This window comes from Vipera ursinii (assembly GCF_947247035.1).
Source record: "Vipera ursinii genome assembly, chromosome: 1".
Taxonomy (NCBI): Eukaryota; Metazoa; Chordata; class Lepidosauria; order Squamata; family Viperidae; genus Vipera; species Vipera ursinii.
Window position 1 is genome coordinate 25,210,216 of NC_139512.1, and position 16,404 is coordinate 25,226,619.

The 16,404-nt window shown below is 38.6% G+C and overlaps 1 protein-coding gene across 1 annotated transcript; it reads right to left on the reverse strand.

The window, feature by feature from the left end:
* Positions 1 to 2,417: 2,417 nt before the first annotated feature.
* On the reverse strand, positions 2,418 to 15,261 carry AP5M1 (adaptor related protein complex 5 subunit mu 1). The gene is made up of 8 exons (XM_083378231.1): positions 14,949 to 15,261; positions 11,785 to 12,430; positions 8,775 to 9,002; positions 7,897 to 8,036; positions 4,842 to 4,927; positions 3,572 to 3,687; positions 2,846 to 2,942; positions 2,418 to 2,602 (listed from the first exon to the last, which is right to left on the reverse strand). The coding sequence occupies exons 1-8, from the start codon at positions 15,014 to 15,016 to the stop codon at positions 2,520 to 2,522; spliced, it is 1,464 nt and encodes a 487-aa protein (XP_083234357.1). The 5' UTR covers positions 15,017 to 15,261; the 3' UTR covers positions 2,418 to 2,519.
* Between the last annotated feature and the right edge of the window lie 1,143 nt (positions 15,262 to 16,404).

The window sequence follows — 16,404 nt, forward strand, 5'->3', positions numbered from 1 at the left end:
TTTTTTACTGAAGCTCCCAGCCTGGATCATCAGAGATCTGCATGAGTAATACTTCAAGACAAGGCAAATATTTTCCAGGAGGAAATGCATGCAATGTTGCAATTAATTCAAATGACAATTGTTTTAAATCATAATGAGATTAAAAACAATTTTGATGACATAAATGAGCACATCTTTAACCTAAGCTCACAACCAAAAAACTCTCAGAAAATGACAATAAAAAATGAACAAATAAATCAGACAATAGAATACAAACAAGAGGAAAGTGACCCAAAGATGGAGGCTATAAATGAAAGGAAGTACAGCTTAGCACAGGCAAAGAAAAATCTGCAAGATTCTGTTATAATATCGGAAAGGGAAAAGACTTATTTTTCAGAACTTCAAAATAAACCAGAGGATAAGAAAAGAGATCCAACAAAATGGATTATAAAGATGCCAGGAGAACTACTAGAGTTTGGGAGACAAAAAATAAAAATAAAAATTGAGGGAGAAGGAAAGGGGAAGCCTTTTAATGAATACAAATGGGCGAAACTCCCCATCAAAATACTCCACCTAATCTGTCTTCCCCAGCTCTAATAACACTTATAAAAACACCAGAAGAATTCCCTGGCAAACTGAATACACTGATGTAGAAAGTTGTCTGGCAAAAGAAGAAGCCTAAAGTTAGATTTAAGAGATCAGATGATTCGACTTACCAGATGGAGTACTATATGACTAAACACTTGTTTGAATATGGCTAAAAATTAGATAAACGTTGGATATAAATGGGTTCTATAATAAAAGGGATGTGATTTATAAATAGTATAATATCTTTGTTCATTTTTTTCTGTTAAGAGAAATATAAAAATACTGAGATGCAGAATGTATAGACATTTAAATGTAATTAATTTTGAGAAAATTAAAATTGATAAGAACGTTTTGAATGCTGAATGGAAACTAAGCTTAAAAAAGAATGTTGAAAACAGGACCTATGGTGATTCAATAAAATGACTCTTCACAAATACAACTGAAACATAAGCTGATTAGAAAAGATATTATACACTGATGTTAATGTTATTTGTATAAACACCAGAAAAATATTTACATTTAACTTTGTATGTATTGAAAGTACTAATAATTGTAGTTACTCAATGTTGGCAAAAGGAAAATACTATTGGAAGAAGAGAAGATCAAGGAAATGTATTACTAACTAGTATGTTGATTATGGAATCATAGAAACTATTATTGATTGTTGTTAAATATATGAACACAGATAGCACCTTGTTTACCAAGTACTAAAGATTATTGTAAAAAATTAATAAAATATATTTTTAAAAAAGAACATAGGTTTCTTGATCTTAACTCATTTTACTAAGAACTCATAGCATTAATATTGGAATTAATTTAATTAAAAGATGTTGATTTCAGCTCCTGATTTCTTGCCCAAGCTTAACTGGAACAGTAGTTTTATGTACAACCCAGCAGTAGCTTCTTTTGAAAAAACAAGTGTTTTGTCCTAAATCAAGAACTTATTCTGTTTTATTCTTTAACAGACGAATGACTGTGTTAAAAACTGTCTGGATATCAATATGCTCAGGCAAACATTTTAAATACATTCTTCCTCTTGAAGATCTTTTCCTAAGATACAGAAGATTAGTTCCTTTATCATCCCTATACTATGGAATGAACTTCCATAGGAACTGTACTTGCACTAGTTCACTTTTAAGAAAATAGTTAAGACACACACCTTAAATCTGTTTTTTAAAATTATTTTAACAATAGGCTGCATGTTGCTTATTTTGCTTTTAAAAAGTTTTTATTTGTATATATGATTTTATGCTGTAAATTGTCTTGATAGCTCTTATTTATATGGAATACAAATAACATGAATAAATTCAGCTACTTCTGACTGGAAACTATACTTTTAAAAATTATCTGTAAAACTAGAATACCAATGGTTTTTATGTCAGTATAAGGACAGGAGTGAAGTAGCTGTCAGTATAAATTGCTGCCCCTCTCAGGAATAAAAGCAGCAAAGAAAAGTGGCAACTTATGTATAACAAGATTAAATCTACAAATTCAAGAATATTTTCTACAGTTTAAACTCATATATCCAATGCATCTGGAGTACATCTAATTTGGTAGAAAGAGACTGTGGTTGCTCAATGTAAAAAGGTAAATACTTTTCAGTATGTATATAGTCAGAGGTACTTTTAAATTTCTGTTTCTTCAAAACAGAATGTATAGAAACGATGCTCAACGACTTAGTTAAGGTTGGGAAATGTGACAGTAAAATCAACAATACACACAAGAAAGATTTTAATTTCCAAGTAATGTATTTGGCACCAGGTAAGTTTGATTGTCTAAGAGTTATATATCATGCAATATCTCTAATAGCACACTCACAGAGAAACTTTAGTCATTTTAAATAACAGAAAAATGATCATTTAATATTTTGTTTTACCTCGAACAGAAGCTTCAGAATGGATGTAAAACACTTTGGCAATACATTTTTCCTAGTACAAAACTGAATAGAAAATTTAGAAAAGTAAAGTTCTATATACAACAGGTGCTGGGGCTTTGGAATTCCAGATGTAGTAATCTGATGAAAGTACCTCACGAGCTAAAATTCAAAGAAATGGAGAAGGTAAGTTCTTAGATTGATTATATATACATTTCATTTTTTAAAATTTAGAAAACAGATGCTTTCATAAGACATAATAAAGTGGCAGAATATTCTAACATAGAGATACATGCTTCATTAAAAACTTAAATTTTCAGACCAATACACAACAAACAGGCATAAAGGTTTGGAAGTTAAATGTATTTGCTTCAATTCAAATTGCCAAAGATGTAATATGCTCACCTGTACTGATCTTGGCTTTGCCTGATGAAAAGACCTGGATGGAATGTTGGTCTGTGTAACATCCAGTAAGTGTGAAATCCAAGATTTTAAAATAAAGCTAAAGACAACCAAGCAAAGAACACTGAGAAAGAGATGCAGTGACTCTCATTTCTGGTTTTTTCAGCGGGGGGGGGGGGAGAGGGGAGCAATATACTAGCAATTTATATATAATTGATGAACTACAAAGAAATGCGGCAATCAATTTAAATGTACAGATGATTGGTCTACATAACACAAAGATCTATATGTCAATCTACAGCGGGGGTGTCAAACTGGTGGCCTGCGGATGCATCACATGCAGGCCACGCCCGCCCTGGCTCTGCAAAGGCAAAAAATGTTGCGATATGTCACGTGACGCGATTGAGTTTGACACCCATGATCTACAGTAAAGGCTGACTTCCTTATTTATTTGTTTTAAACTGAAAACTAAGTTAGCTACACCATAGCTTTTTGAGTAATTTTTACCTTGATAAGATTTGATTTTTTTAAAAAGTTGGAGAGATTGGTTCTTACAATGGTAATTTTCTTATACATACAACTGATTCTGAAAATGAGATCTCTTGGAAAGATTCATATTGTTCCTTTACCCAACAGCACCTAGAAACTGCCATCCTCTGAGCACACGGATACCATTTTCCATTGACTGCAAAGCCAGATAGCTAACATCTAGTTTTCCCCACAACTTACTTTGATGTATGCAGTATTTCCGGTACAAACAGCATCCACTGGCTGATCCTGATTTGTTGGACCAAAAGCAACAGTCCCAGTAAGAGAAATTTCCAGTGATTTTGGAAATTTTTGTCCTTTAGAGTTAAGAAAAAGAGGCTAGAAATATTTCACAGAAATGACATTAACATTTATATGGCACTTTTTCTACAGGATAAATTATGTAGGATAAAGATCTGTTGGTCCTACATAAAACAGAGATGGGGGAAAGCCAAGAACAAAAGCTGTGTTTGGAGGAGGAACATTTTACCAGTCAGAATACATCTTCTTGCAATGTACTTCAGTGTAATTTTTGGTCAGACTCACTTTTGATATTGGAGCCTAACTCAGAAAAAGCAGGAAAGTTTGCAAGATATTTCAGAAAAAAAAAATCCAAAGGAATCCTGGCTTACAATGATGTTCGTGGAAGAGGTGGACATATGAGAAAATGACCAAGAAAAAAAAATCCTCCAGGTGCCATTAAGGTTTGCAAAGAATTAATAGCCTATTTTCAGAAACAGATACTAGAATTAGTGCACTGTGTGTGGAAAATAAAAATGGAAGGGATCCAGGAAGATAATAAAGCAGAGGAGTGTAGTTTACAGCTAACTACAGCTTTCAAAGCCCTCCAAGTTTACAGAGTTGAAAATTTTCACAAAAATAATTAAAGTAAGCACGATAAACCTTACAGTTATTTTGTATTGATCCTATCTACATGGGCCAAAATATTTGGCCTGTCAGCTGATGATACCACAACACTGCCATGTATTCTGCGGCTATGAAACCTCGCCAAAGTGCACCTTTAGCTGCAAATAAAAGATTGCTCGTGCCTTTTGATCTCATCTGCTACTTTGGAAAAAAAAATCTGGAAAGATGGTAAGACAGAATATGGTACTTTACCAAGCAACTTAATTTCATTCCAGATGGAGAAGACAAGTACAGGCCTAGATGAAAGAATCTATCTTTGGAATTGTTTGGTTTATCAGAGACCTCTAGTATATTTTTAGGAACATGGAAAGGGGCTGTATATTAGCATTGCTCTGTTTAAGCCCAGTTTTGTCAACACAGTGCTTCCAGCAGCCTTTAGGTAGGAATTTTCCCCACTTTATTTGGAACTGTCCGGAATTAAATGATAAAGCACAATATAAAATAAATTCCTTCCTTCATTAGGAAACAAAGCAGCCTGCAAGGTGTTTCCAAATGAGGTTGAGCCTTTCCTTGGATCAGATGGGGCCAAATATACTTAACTTACCTATGAACCAAATCAGTAAGCTTTTCTCTTTTGATACCTCCAGTTGGCCATAGCTGATTTTGTATTCCAAGTGTGTAATAGGACCTCTAAGAATCAAGAGCAAAGCATTATTACTTATTGCAGAATGGTAGTCTAAATGACCTTATTATTTAATAAAGTAATTTTGAGTAATTTCTGAACAACTAAGAAAATAGCACATGCCTTTTTTATGAATTATATCTGACACAAATCAACAATTTATATTAGTTATTCCCACTCTTGGTGCCCTGTAGATATATGGATTTCAATTTCCAGAATTCTCAGCAATGGACATGCTTGTGGGGATAATTGTGGCATATAAAATCCTTACATCTGGAATGTGTCCAGTTTTCTGGAAGGCTGGTAACTAAATAAATTCCACATTAAAGACATGGCTTTGGGATTTCAAATGATTGCAATAGAGAAAACTTACAATAAAGCACATTTCAATTTTGAAATTCACTTAACTATCTCTAAAATTCAATTACATAAGTCATTTAAGGATTTCCTCAGTGCTCATTTTCACCTTCTCTTTTTCAAAGCTTCATATGCTATTTCAGTATTCAAGTTAACTATGCTGCGTTCTATACAGGTAGCCCTTGCTTAATGCTCCTAAATGGAACCGGCAATGCTGCTACTAAGCAATGCGGTTGCTAAGTGGGAACTCACATGACCATGACTGTGTTCTTTTGGCTAGAAACAAGACTACTCAAGTTTTACACACTCGGCCTTTTTTTCTCTTCCTTTTACTCCTAACTACTCCTCTGCCCTTTGGCTCAACTGCCTGCTTATTGTCTTGTATTGCACTGAAAGCCGAGGGCTGGGAGCCATGGGTGCACTACAGAAACAGCTTATAGCAATAGCACTTAGACTTATATACTGCTTCACAGTGCTTTACAGCCTTGTCTAAGTGGTTTACAGAGTCAGCCTATTGCTCCCAACAATCTGGGTCCTCACTGATGCTCTCTAGAGAAAACAGAAAATGTAGAAACTGTATTCTCTACAGCAGTCTACAGAAATCACAGAGGGGAGAGACTTGATCTTGCTAGGGTGGGGTTTCAGTATGTTCCTCTCCATCTAAAGCCCTTAGCTTCCAGATTCTGAGTCAGAACCTCAATAGCATCACTTGGACATCAAGAGCTATAACTGGCTATAATCAGCACATTGCTACCTGACACCTGACACCCCATGTTGATATCTGGCAACCTCAGGTAGATGTTAAAACAAGAGTGGGGAGGGAATTGAGTCCTGGGATATACCACAAAGAAAGGATTAAGAGCTAGAATTCTCCCCGTTTAAATGCCAACCAGAACTGCACTGAAGTAAAAACAGTGCAACACTATGTTTCCTGCTCATAAGCCTGCGTCTGTAGAGAGTTATATCATGATTGATAGTATTAAAGGCCACTGAGAGATTAAGGAAGGCCAGAATATATGCACTACCCTTATTCTGATTCCATCACTGGTCATCTACAAGCATGATCAATGTCATCTCTATACTGTGTTCAGACTTGAAAGTCAACTGAAAGGAATCTCAATAATCTGTTTCCTCAAGAGCCTTGTGAAGTTGCTGGCTGACCACTTTTCAACAACATATCTCCAAAAGGAAAGTCAGAAGACAATTCAGAAATCATCCACCACTACTTGGTCAAGGAATAGCCTCTTGAGGAAGGGATGGACACTGCTCAGGCAGATTCATCCCTTCATTCAAGAATGAATTCCCCACTCTTGAGACACAACTACTTGTCATCTTCCAGAAAAGCAATAGCATTAAGACTTAGATACCACTTTACAGTGCTTTACAGCCCTCTCTAAGCGATTTACAGAGTCAGCACATGGCCCACAGCTATCTGGGTCCTCATTTTACTGACCTTGGAAGGATGGAAGGCTGAATCAACCTTGAGCTGGCTAGAATTGAACTCCTGGCAGTCAGCAGAATTAGCCTGCAATACTGCATTCTAACCACTGTGCCACTAGTAAGGTAAAGGTAAAGGTTCCCCCGCACATGCATGCTAGTCGTTTCCGACTCTAGGGGCCGGTGCTCATCTCCGTTTCAGAGCCGAAGAACCAGCACTTGTCCGAGGACGTCTCCGTGGTCATGTGGCCAGCATGACTAGATGCCAAAGGCGCACGGAATGCTGTTACCTTCCCACCGGAGTGGTCCCTATTTTTCTACTTGCATTTTTATGTGCTTTTGAACTGCTAGGTTGGCAGAAGCTGGGACGAGTAACAGGCGCTCACTCTGTTACGTTACGCGGCACTCGGGATTCGACCCGCCAAACTGCCAACCTTCTGATTGACAAGCTCAGCGTCCTAACCCACTGAGCCACCACGTCCCTATACTATGGCTCTCTAAATAATGCTTTAACCAACCAAAGAGGGGTCTACTGAGTTTACATTCTTAGGCCTAAGGAGCCTGCTCACTTCCCACATAACCAGATGATTAATCAAGTCAACAGTTGGAGTCCAGCTCACAGTTAATCTAAATGATTTTATTTGCCAGATCTCTTGAAAAAATGTCACAACAGCCCTTCAGATGATTTTCTGAATCATCTCTCTTTCCTCATGGAGGTTTAGAGCAAGTTACCTTTAACAGGGCCACAGGGTGGCAAAATGCAGAGGAAAGATGAGAGGAAAAATACTGGGATTTTGCCACTCTTATTGTCATGATGTCATCCTTAATAATGGCCATTATCTGTGTTTAGTCAGGCATGTCCTTTACCTTCCTACAGTGGTACTCTACTGCTTCATCTCTCAGAGCCAATCTGAGCCAAGACTCCAGCCACCCTCTGACTCCAAGAGGAAAATAAGGCCTGTGTACAATAAACAGTCAGAAACCTCCTCAAGCACCCCCTAAAACCCAATAGGTATCTGGAAGACCAATAAAATGGTTCCTACACTCAGCTACTCTGCCCTCACCCCGCCCCACCCCCCCAAAAAATTCTATAAATGCAGATTTTTCAAGTACTCCCCAAACAACAGTCTCTATAAAGAAGTCTTTGTTTTGTTGATTTGAGGGAGGGAGGGATTATTCTCACCGGTTAAAAAAGGGAATATAAGCTTTGCAGTATTCAAAAGTATTTTTCATACTTTCATGAAGTTTCAAGTGAATTGTGAACTTCCATTGTGATTCTTCTTCTTTCAACTGATAAAATCCCAAAATAGGTGGAACAGGTACCTGGTTGGGATGCACAGAGATAAATAGCTGAATTTGTTATATTTCTAAATTAAAATCATTTAATGTATTCTATAAATTGTTGGTTTCCATTTTAGTATGTTGTAAAGCTACCCTTAGGCTTCTTTTGGAAGTATGTGATAAGGGTGCACATTCTAAAATAAAATAAATTAAAATAGGATGACAGCTTCCAGATGTCAGATATAAACTCTGTGATTGCTAAACAGTAAGATAATTAGGCAGAGAGTGCTTAATTCTAATGGAAAATAGGAATTAACAACTCATTTGCAAGCTAGATTCTCTAAACCACTGATCAGCAGGGTGCTGGAAATATTTCTAGGATGAAGGCCAAAAGCTCTCCTAACACCACACAAAGCATGTAATGAGCTGGAGGGTTATTGCTAACTTGAAAATTCCTTTCAGAATCACATAGTTGAGAAGGGATCATCTGTCATGTTGAGAAGCCAAGCTATTGCCAAGGAAGATACTGGGGCTGCCTTGTCTTTCAGAGATGAAAATTTAGGTAAAAGTCAACTCACATGTAAAAACATTACTCATTAAAAGTTCAGTTTAAGGCATTTTTTCATAATAAATTTAGATGAGCATTGTTACTTCAATATCCTTAACGAGTGTAGTCAAACTGTCCTATCAACTTTTTTCCCCTAGTTTGATATAGGAGCCTTTGGTAAACATTAGATGATGTTGTTTCTGACTGGTTTATTACAAATCTTGAAAACTTACCTGGGAAGTGTAAAAGCACAGATTAAACAAATCTGAAGGCGGTATAAGAGGGAATCTGTAAGGTCCACTGAAAGCTGAGTCATCCATTGCATCAACACTACTGGAGGTCAGAATAGCAGAATCAAGGGATGTTACACAGGGATGGACCAAAATATCTTGGAGAGGAGAACCATTGGCAGGGAGGTTCAGACCAACAGTCACATTGGGAGCAGTGCCTTCTATATCACACTTCAAACACAAAAACATAGCAAAATAGGAACTTACTGGTGAACAACCTAATTTAATACACTTCCTACAATAAATTGTGTATTACCTTATGGCAAGAGGAAACCTCAATTTTTTTCTTGCTTAGAGTAAGGAGTGGGCAAACATCGTTTCCGTAGCTAAAATGAACCTTAGTCTTATATCATATTTTTAGTTAGTTTTCAGATCAGAACTGAGTTCTTAAATTATTTCCTTACAAAATACAAGTACAGTAAATACAATAACTGATGTTTAAAGTAAGTTCATTACAACCCTCAATTCTATAAATGTTGCCTTATACAAAGTATAGTGATTCATTCAACCACAATAATGTACTCTGATTAGCAACACCCTTCAAAATATCAAGCAAGAGTTCTGTTTTCACTATGGTCTATAGATTCCTTTAATAGAAATTGATGGTAAATGATTTATAGAATCCAGCATGCATATTATAGCATAGGATTATGGTTCTTCTTTATTATAATGTTTTAATCTTTTTTTGTAAAAGTATTGATTTAGTAAAGTATTATTATCTACTGCATATGTAAATATATGACATCTAAATTTGCTTTCCAACCTGGACTTTGTCATTTACACTGTAAACTACTCAATTATTTTTACCTAGAAAATAGATTCAAATCTCTACTGAGTTGTTAAACACACTCAAGTTGCAGTCTTACTTTTTTAAGTATAAGACACACTGGAAAAAGTAGCACTTATTTTGGAGTATGCACATATTAGATTACATTGCCAGTGCTTCTACTCAAATCAAACACCATACCAATATATGATTTAAATGAACCATAATTGGACTTCCAAATAAACACAGGTAAATCAGATTTAGAGCAGTTTACTCTTTTTGCTTTTTATCTCTTCAACTCTTCCATGTCAAGTTATAGGAGTATATAATGTATCAGAAATGGGTTACTGCTTCTCAGTTTAATTCTCAATTTAACCCTCAATTTCATAATTGGCTATACTGTTGGTGTCTGCACTCTGCTCATGGAACGCGTCACCGGTCTGTTTGTTGAGGTCGGCCGTATTTCTTTGAGTTGTCGCGCATCCGTTTTTGGGGATGTAGTTGTTTCTGAGTGTCTGTTGTCAAAAGTGGATTGCTGATAGTTCCATGTGTTGTAGTCACGCATTGCAGCATGAATAAGGCAAAAAGCGAAGAAAGACGCCGCCTTTATCGTGTCTGCAGAAACAACGGGTACCCACCCAACTTCATTAGACAACACAGCAGGCCAGGTGAACCTACCTGCCATCAATGTGAAAATGCCTTAACATCACGAATAACACTGCCATATATCCACGGTGTATCCAAGGCCACAGCGCGCATACTAGCCCCTCACAAGGTCGGTGTTGCCCACAGAACTGATCGGACTTTACGAGCTTGTGTCATGCACCCTAAAGATCCACTCCCCAATGAAGAAAAATCCTCGGTCATGTAAAAGATGTCATGCCAGAATTGCAATTGCAATTACACTGGGGAGACGGCAAAACGACTGAGGACTAGAGTGCATGAACACAAACTCGCTATTAGAAGACAAGAACAACATTCACAGGTGTGGGCACACATGGCTACACACAACCACGTCTTTAATCTAACAGGGACCGAGGCAATTGCCAGTGACAACTCTAAAGGCGGCCGCTTGTTTAAGGAAGCTTGGTTTTCAAACCACTCCTCTATCAACTGGCACATAGACCTCCCCGCTGCATACCAGGCACTAAGGAACTGGGAAGAGGAACGACGTGCGCGATACGAAGGCAAACAGCGCAAGCATTCACAGAGTGCCTCATTGTATCAAAATCAAGATTGCACAAACACACAACCACCCTGCATTGTAGAACACAGGGAAGAAGAGCAACAACTATCTAGAACCTCTGGTGTAACTATCAGCAATCCACTTTTGACAAGAGACACTCAGAGACAACTACATCCCCCAAAAACGGATGTGCACTAAGGAATTGGGAAGAGGAACGACGTGCGCGATACGAAGGCAAACAGCGCAAGCATTCACAGAGTGCCTCATTGTATCAAAATCAAGATTGCACAAACACACAACCACCCTGCATTGTAGAACACAGGGAAGAAGAGCAACAACTATCTAGAACCTCTGGTGTAACTATCAGCAATCCACTTTTGACAAGAGACACTCAGAGATAACCACATCCCCCAAAAACGGATGTGCGACAACTCAAAGAAATACGGCCGACCTCAACAAACAGACCGGTGACAAGCTCCATGAGCAGAGTACAGACACCAACAGTATAAACGTGATCTCCCCACCCCAGTGTTTCCATCCTGACATTGGCAGTTAGCCAACAAAAGGTTGATCTTTTAGCAATAAAAACTTATTTCATCCCAGTATTCACTGTTTATTTATATACACACACACACATATATATACACATACATATACATACATACATATATATATATATATATATATATATATATATATATATATATATATATATATATATATGCAAAATTGATAAAAAAATTTAGCAGCTTGTCCTATTACCAGCAAAACTAAGAGCAAGATATGCAAGAGCATAACTGTAAAGTGAGACTTTCATTCTAGTTTAATTTACCAGAATGAACCGAGTCTAAAAAACCCCAATATCTTTGCTTTGACGTGCTGAAGCATTAAAAATATTAAGTTCAGCTTCTCTACACACCAAGATGAGCTGAACTCTTGCTCTTCCAGATGCATCCATGTGTCAAATAGGTTATAGAGTTTTGCAATAGGAATCATCTCACCTTGCATGTTACAGTTCCATAAACTTGCCACATGTCTGCCACATCCCTTTGGTCATACTGGACAGATTTGACTTTTTCAACAATACAGATATTAACTTGAGGCTTTCCCTTGTACGTGTTGCTTCTCCAAGCTGGTGGTTTCTGAGTGTGACTACTTACAGCAACGTGACTATTTTCCAATGAACCATTTAAATTTGCATCTAGGGGAGTCCCCAGAGGACAGGCCTGCATAACCAAACTTGGCAGCTGGGCAATTTTGGCACTCCTCTCTGCTTCACTCTTCTGATTAGAGTTCATAAAAGCCAGGAGTCCCGACAAGAAGTCAAAAGCCTGAGAGATTCCACAGATACTGAAGAGAGGTGGTCGTGGTATAAGGGACTGCTCAACTAAAGGAAGGCCAACGTAAATCAATCCATTCTTCCGGAAGGCCACTACAGGCCAGAGATCCTTCCTTTCAACCTGCAGTGTATAGGCTGAGGTCTTGTTGATTCTGGAACAGCCATCTCTACACTCCACAAAGTGTTGACCTTCATCTGTCAGCCTCAATGCAAAAAGTAATGCTTTAAGGAAAGGACCATCTTCTGGTATTGGCACATAACTTGGCCCATTGAAAAACTGTGCTCGCTTTTCAACCGTGGGGTAACGTCTGCAAGATGGAAATAGAAGTACAGCAGAAATATTAACATTCTGTATTGTGTTCCTGCTTGCAAAAATCTGGAATATGGTACAAAAGATCACATCAATCTATTATTATTCCACATGTATAAAGCTCGAAATACATCAGATAGACGTTGGGGCTAATTTGCTAAAATCAAATCATAAATTGGCTCCAGCATATTTCCATGTTAAGAAGCAAGCATTTTATGCAGTGACACAATGAACTTTTTGCACCTTTTATGTTCTTATATTCATGTATTCAGCTCTCATTTCACTTGAACAAGTACTCATACCCCAAATGTATCTCCTTTAGTGACTGCTGAGATGCCGTAACTGAAGAACCCAGAGACTTGACTCTTCATAGTTCTGTTACCAACAAGATATGCTAATCATAAAGCCACAATGCTTGCATTATTTGCCAGCCTAACTATCTGAGAAACAATGTTTTGTATTTCTCCATTCAGAATGGTTAACTATCATTGGCTGCACTGATATCTCTCCTTAGCCCTATAGTTAATTATTTCATTATGCAGTGCGAAAGAAATATCAAACACTTGTAATATCACCAGGAGAGCAGAAAAACATATTTTTAATAAATGGGTTTAACTACTATGTTGTACAATAATTTTTAAAATACTCCTTTGTCAGAAGCAAGACTTTCCCCCCCAACATTAACCTAATTCAAAAATGTCAAGTTGACAGTGTAACTTTAAAGTATAGTAGGAACGAACAAAAGGGAATAATTGGTATTATGTTGAGTTGTTATTTGAACTTGGCACAGTGGAAGATTTCTATTTGTTATTTCTAATTCCCAGTTTGACTGAGGGATGCCTGAAGTGTTCCTGAGTCTATACTGCAGAGTACAATTATTGCTAAACCTAAACAATGACCATCACAGTTAGTGTACAGATTTTTCAGAAACACTATATGGTCCTTATGTTTTTCATTTCAGCTCTTACAACATTCACATGAAAGAAGTAAGGGCTTGTGGGTGGCAGAGTATATTCTTGTTTAGATATAAACAAGCTTTTTCATTCTGCAGTGGTGTGAATGCTTCACTTTTATTTAAACTTTTTTCAGGGTTTATGTTTCTGATTCTGTTTACTGCCATCTAGTGGTTACCAGTTATTTGCAGCTCAGATATGGAACTTATTCTGGTCTCTCCAGTCTTTGTTAAAGAATAGAAGAGCAATTATACTCCAATGGGTTAAGGCTGAACAACTCATTTGTTATAGAAATTCATAGTCTCCACCCATCTACAGTACAAGCTGCAAATTGGCCTGCATTATCATATTTCTACAGAGACAATGGGGGACGCGGTGGCTCAGTGGGTTAGGATGCTGAGCCTGTCGATCAGGTCGGCAGTTTGGCGGGTCGAATCCCGAGTGCCGCGTAACGTAACAGAGTGAGCGCCTGTTACTCGTCCCAGCTTCTGCCAACCTAGCAGTTCGAAAGCACGTAAAAATGCAAGTAGAAAAATAGGGACCACTAAGGTGGGAAGGTAACAGCGTTCCGTGCGCCTTTGGCTTCCTAGTCATGCCGGCCACATGACCACAGAGACGTCCTCGGACAAGCGCTGGCTCTTCGGCTTTGAAACGGAGATGAGCACCGGCCCCTAGAGTTGGAAACGACTAGCACGCATGTGTAAAGAGATAATGACTCATACAGAAAGAACGTAAGATTTCTAGTGCTTATGCTTATGTAACCAGAATTAACTATAAATTTAATTCTGGTTACAATTCACAATTCTCCACCCCAATAAAGTTTAAGAGCCATTACAAAAGATCTAAGGTCTGTTCCCAATTTTAATTTCTACGCTTTCAAAAAATCATAGGCAGATTAATAATGTACAGACACTTCTCTATGACAGATCTCAGTCTTTTGGAATTCCAGATATCAGTGAACCTTGAGAAGAATGAAAAAAAGCAAAAAAGCTCCAAAACAAGCTTAAATTTATATATTAGAAATGGCCTTTCCCCCAATGTCCTCCTAGCTTATATGGTAAAAATGTCAGCATATAATTGTCTGGGGTGGTTGTATAACAGAGAATAGTGCATTCCATTGAGACATCTTCAAAGTTTTTATTTTGTATTGGCAATTCAAAGTAAATTTGGATTGTACAAGACTATGTAGAAAAGAAGTTGTAAAATTGCTGTTTGTCCACTTAACCTAAACTTGTATATTCTGAAAGCATCTATGTAGTAATAGGCACTTCATTCTCATTACTTGCTTGAGATACCAAAGCTAAGGATATAAAAAAAAACCTGAATATGACTGTCTGCATGCAAACATGTGCTCGGCTAAATTATAGATTCTCTCCTAAAGACTGCAGGATACTAACTATATTGGGTCAAGTTCTGCTTTATAGTATAGGCAGAAAATAATAGTCTTCGGAGAAGGGCGGGATATAAATGGAATTTTAAAAAAAATCAGCAAAAGGTGCCAATATTTGCAGTAAAAGAAATGTATGTTATACAGGCTTGAACCAGACAAATACACTGTATTACCTGGAAAACAGCACAGTGCTTTGTACTTCTTGCTCATGACTGATGAGCCATAGTCCTCTCAGAGCCATCACTGATAATTAGCAGACTGGAAGATCACCTTGTCTATGATAGTTTTAATGCCAAGAAAGTTCCAGTTCTGGGCATTGTTTGATATGGCTCATATATTCTTCCTTCTCATTTCCAGTGCTGCAACTTGCTTCTGCATGGGAAGACTGGAGTCTCTTATTCTCCACCAAACTCCCTTTCCACAATCACACCATCAGGGCACTTATTGGAACACACTTCTCTGGTTAATTACATTCCACACAAAAATCTAGGGGAAACAGATTAGGGAATATTAGTGTACTGGACAACAGGCTTTCAAAAGGAAACAAGGCCCCCTCAGCCAAATTAGACCCAGCCCATTCTATGCCTGGAGTTACACCCCCAACAAACACCCCAGTTTTGTAGATCAGCAATTCCTTGTACAGGGCTTCCCAATTTGAAAACCTCAGCATTAGGAAGAGGATCCCGCCTCACACTGACCCTTATAGCAGGCAGACCTCCAAAATAGGAAGAAGCCCAGCTTCTTTCAAAGAAAAACAAAACAAAACAAAACAAAAACCCCAGAAAGTCCAGTTGTCTTTTTTGAAAAGCACCTTTGGGAGAAGCCCAGCTTGACTTCCATGTACAGTAGTGTATTATTTATTCTCTTGGCTTCTCTCCAAGTGGGAAAGGCAGATTCTTTTGCAGCACAAAAAGCCTTTTCCCTAGCCCAGGGGTCGGCAACCTGAAAAAGGAAAAGAGCCACTGGGAACCGGTTCCATCACACATAAAAAAAGTGGGAGCCGGGTGCGTGCATCCATGCATGCGCAAAAAAATTTTTGCGCATGCGCAAAACGGGTTTTTCTTGCGCATGCGCGGACGCGCGCAGTTGCCTTTTTTTAATGTGTGATGGAACCGGTTCCATCAGGTCTCCGTACCTCCGCGTGAACGGGCAGCGGCCCCGCTTCTTGGGAAAGCTGCCGCGGCCCGTCTGCAAAGCTGCCGAAAGTGGTAGCTTTGCAGACGGGCCACGGCAGCTTTCGCAAGAAGCAGCGCCGCTACCCATTCCGAGAGGTGCGCGCGCACCTCTCCGAACGACTGTAGGTGCGCGCACACCTCTCCGAAAGACTGTAGGTGCGTTCGCACCTCCCCAAACATCGGCAGGTCTCCGCACCTCCGCCCTTCGGAAAGGTGCGCGCGCACGTCTCGGAACGGGTGGTGCCACTCTCCATTTGGAGAGGTGCGCGCGCACCACTGCTCGTTCGAAGAGGTGCGCGCGCACCTAGCCCTAGTCAACGCCTCCCCTCCTTCCTTCTAGAAGACAGTCTCCTAACCCGAGGAGGCACACTCTGCCCCCAAATCCTTAAGGCACCCCTGCTAAACTGGAGCTTCGAAAACGCCTTCCCTCATAACAGGTGGTCGCTTCACGTCT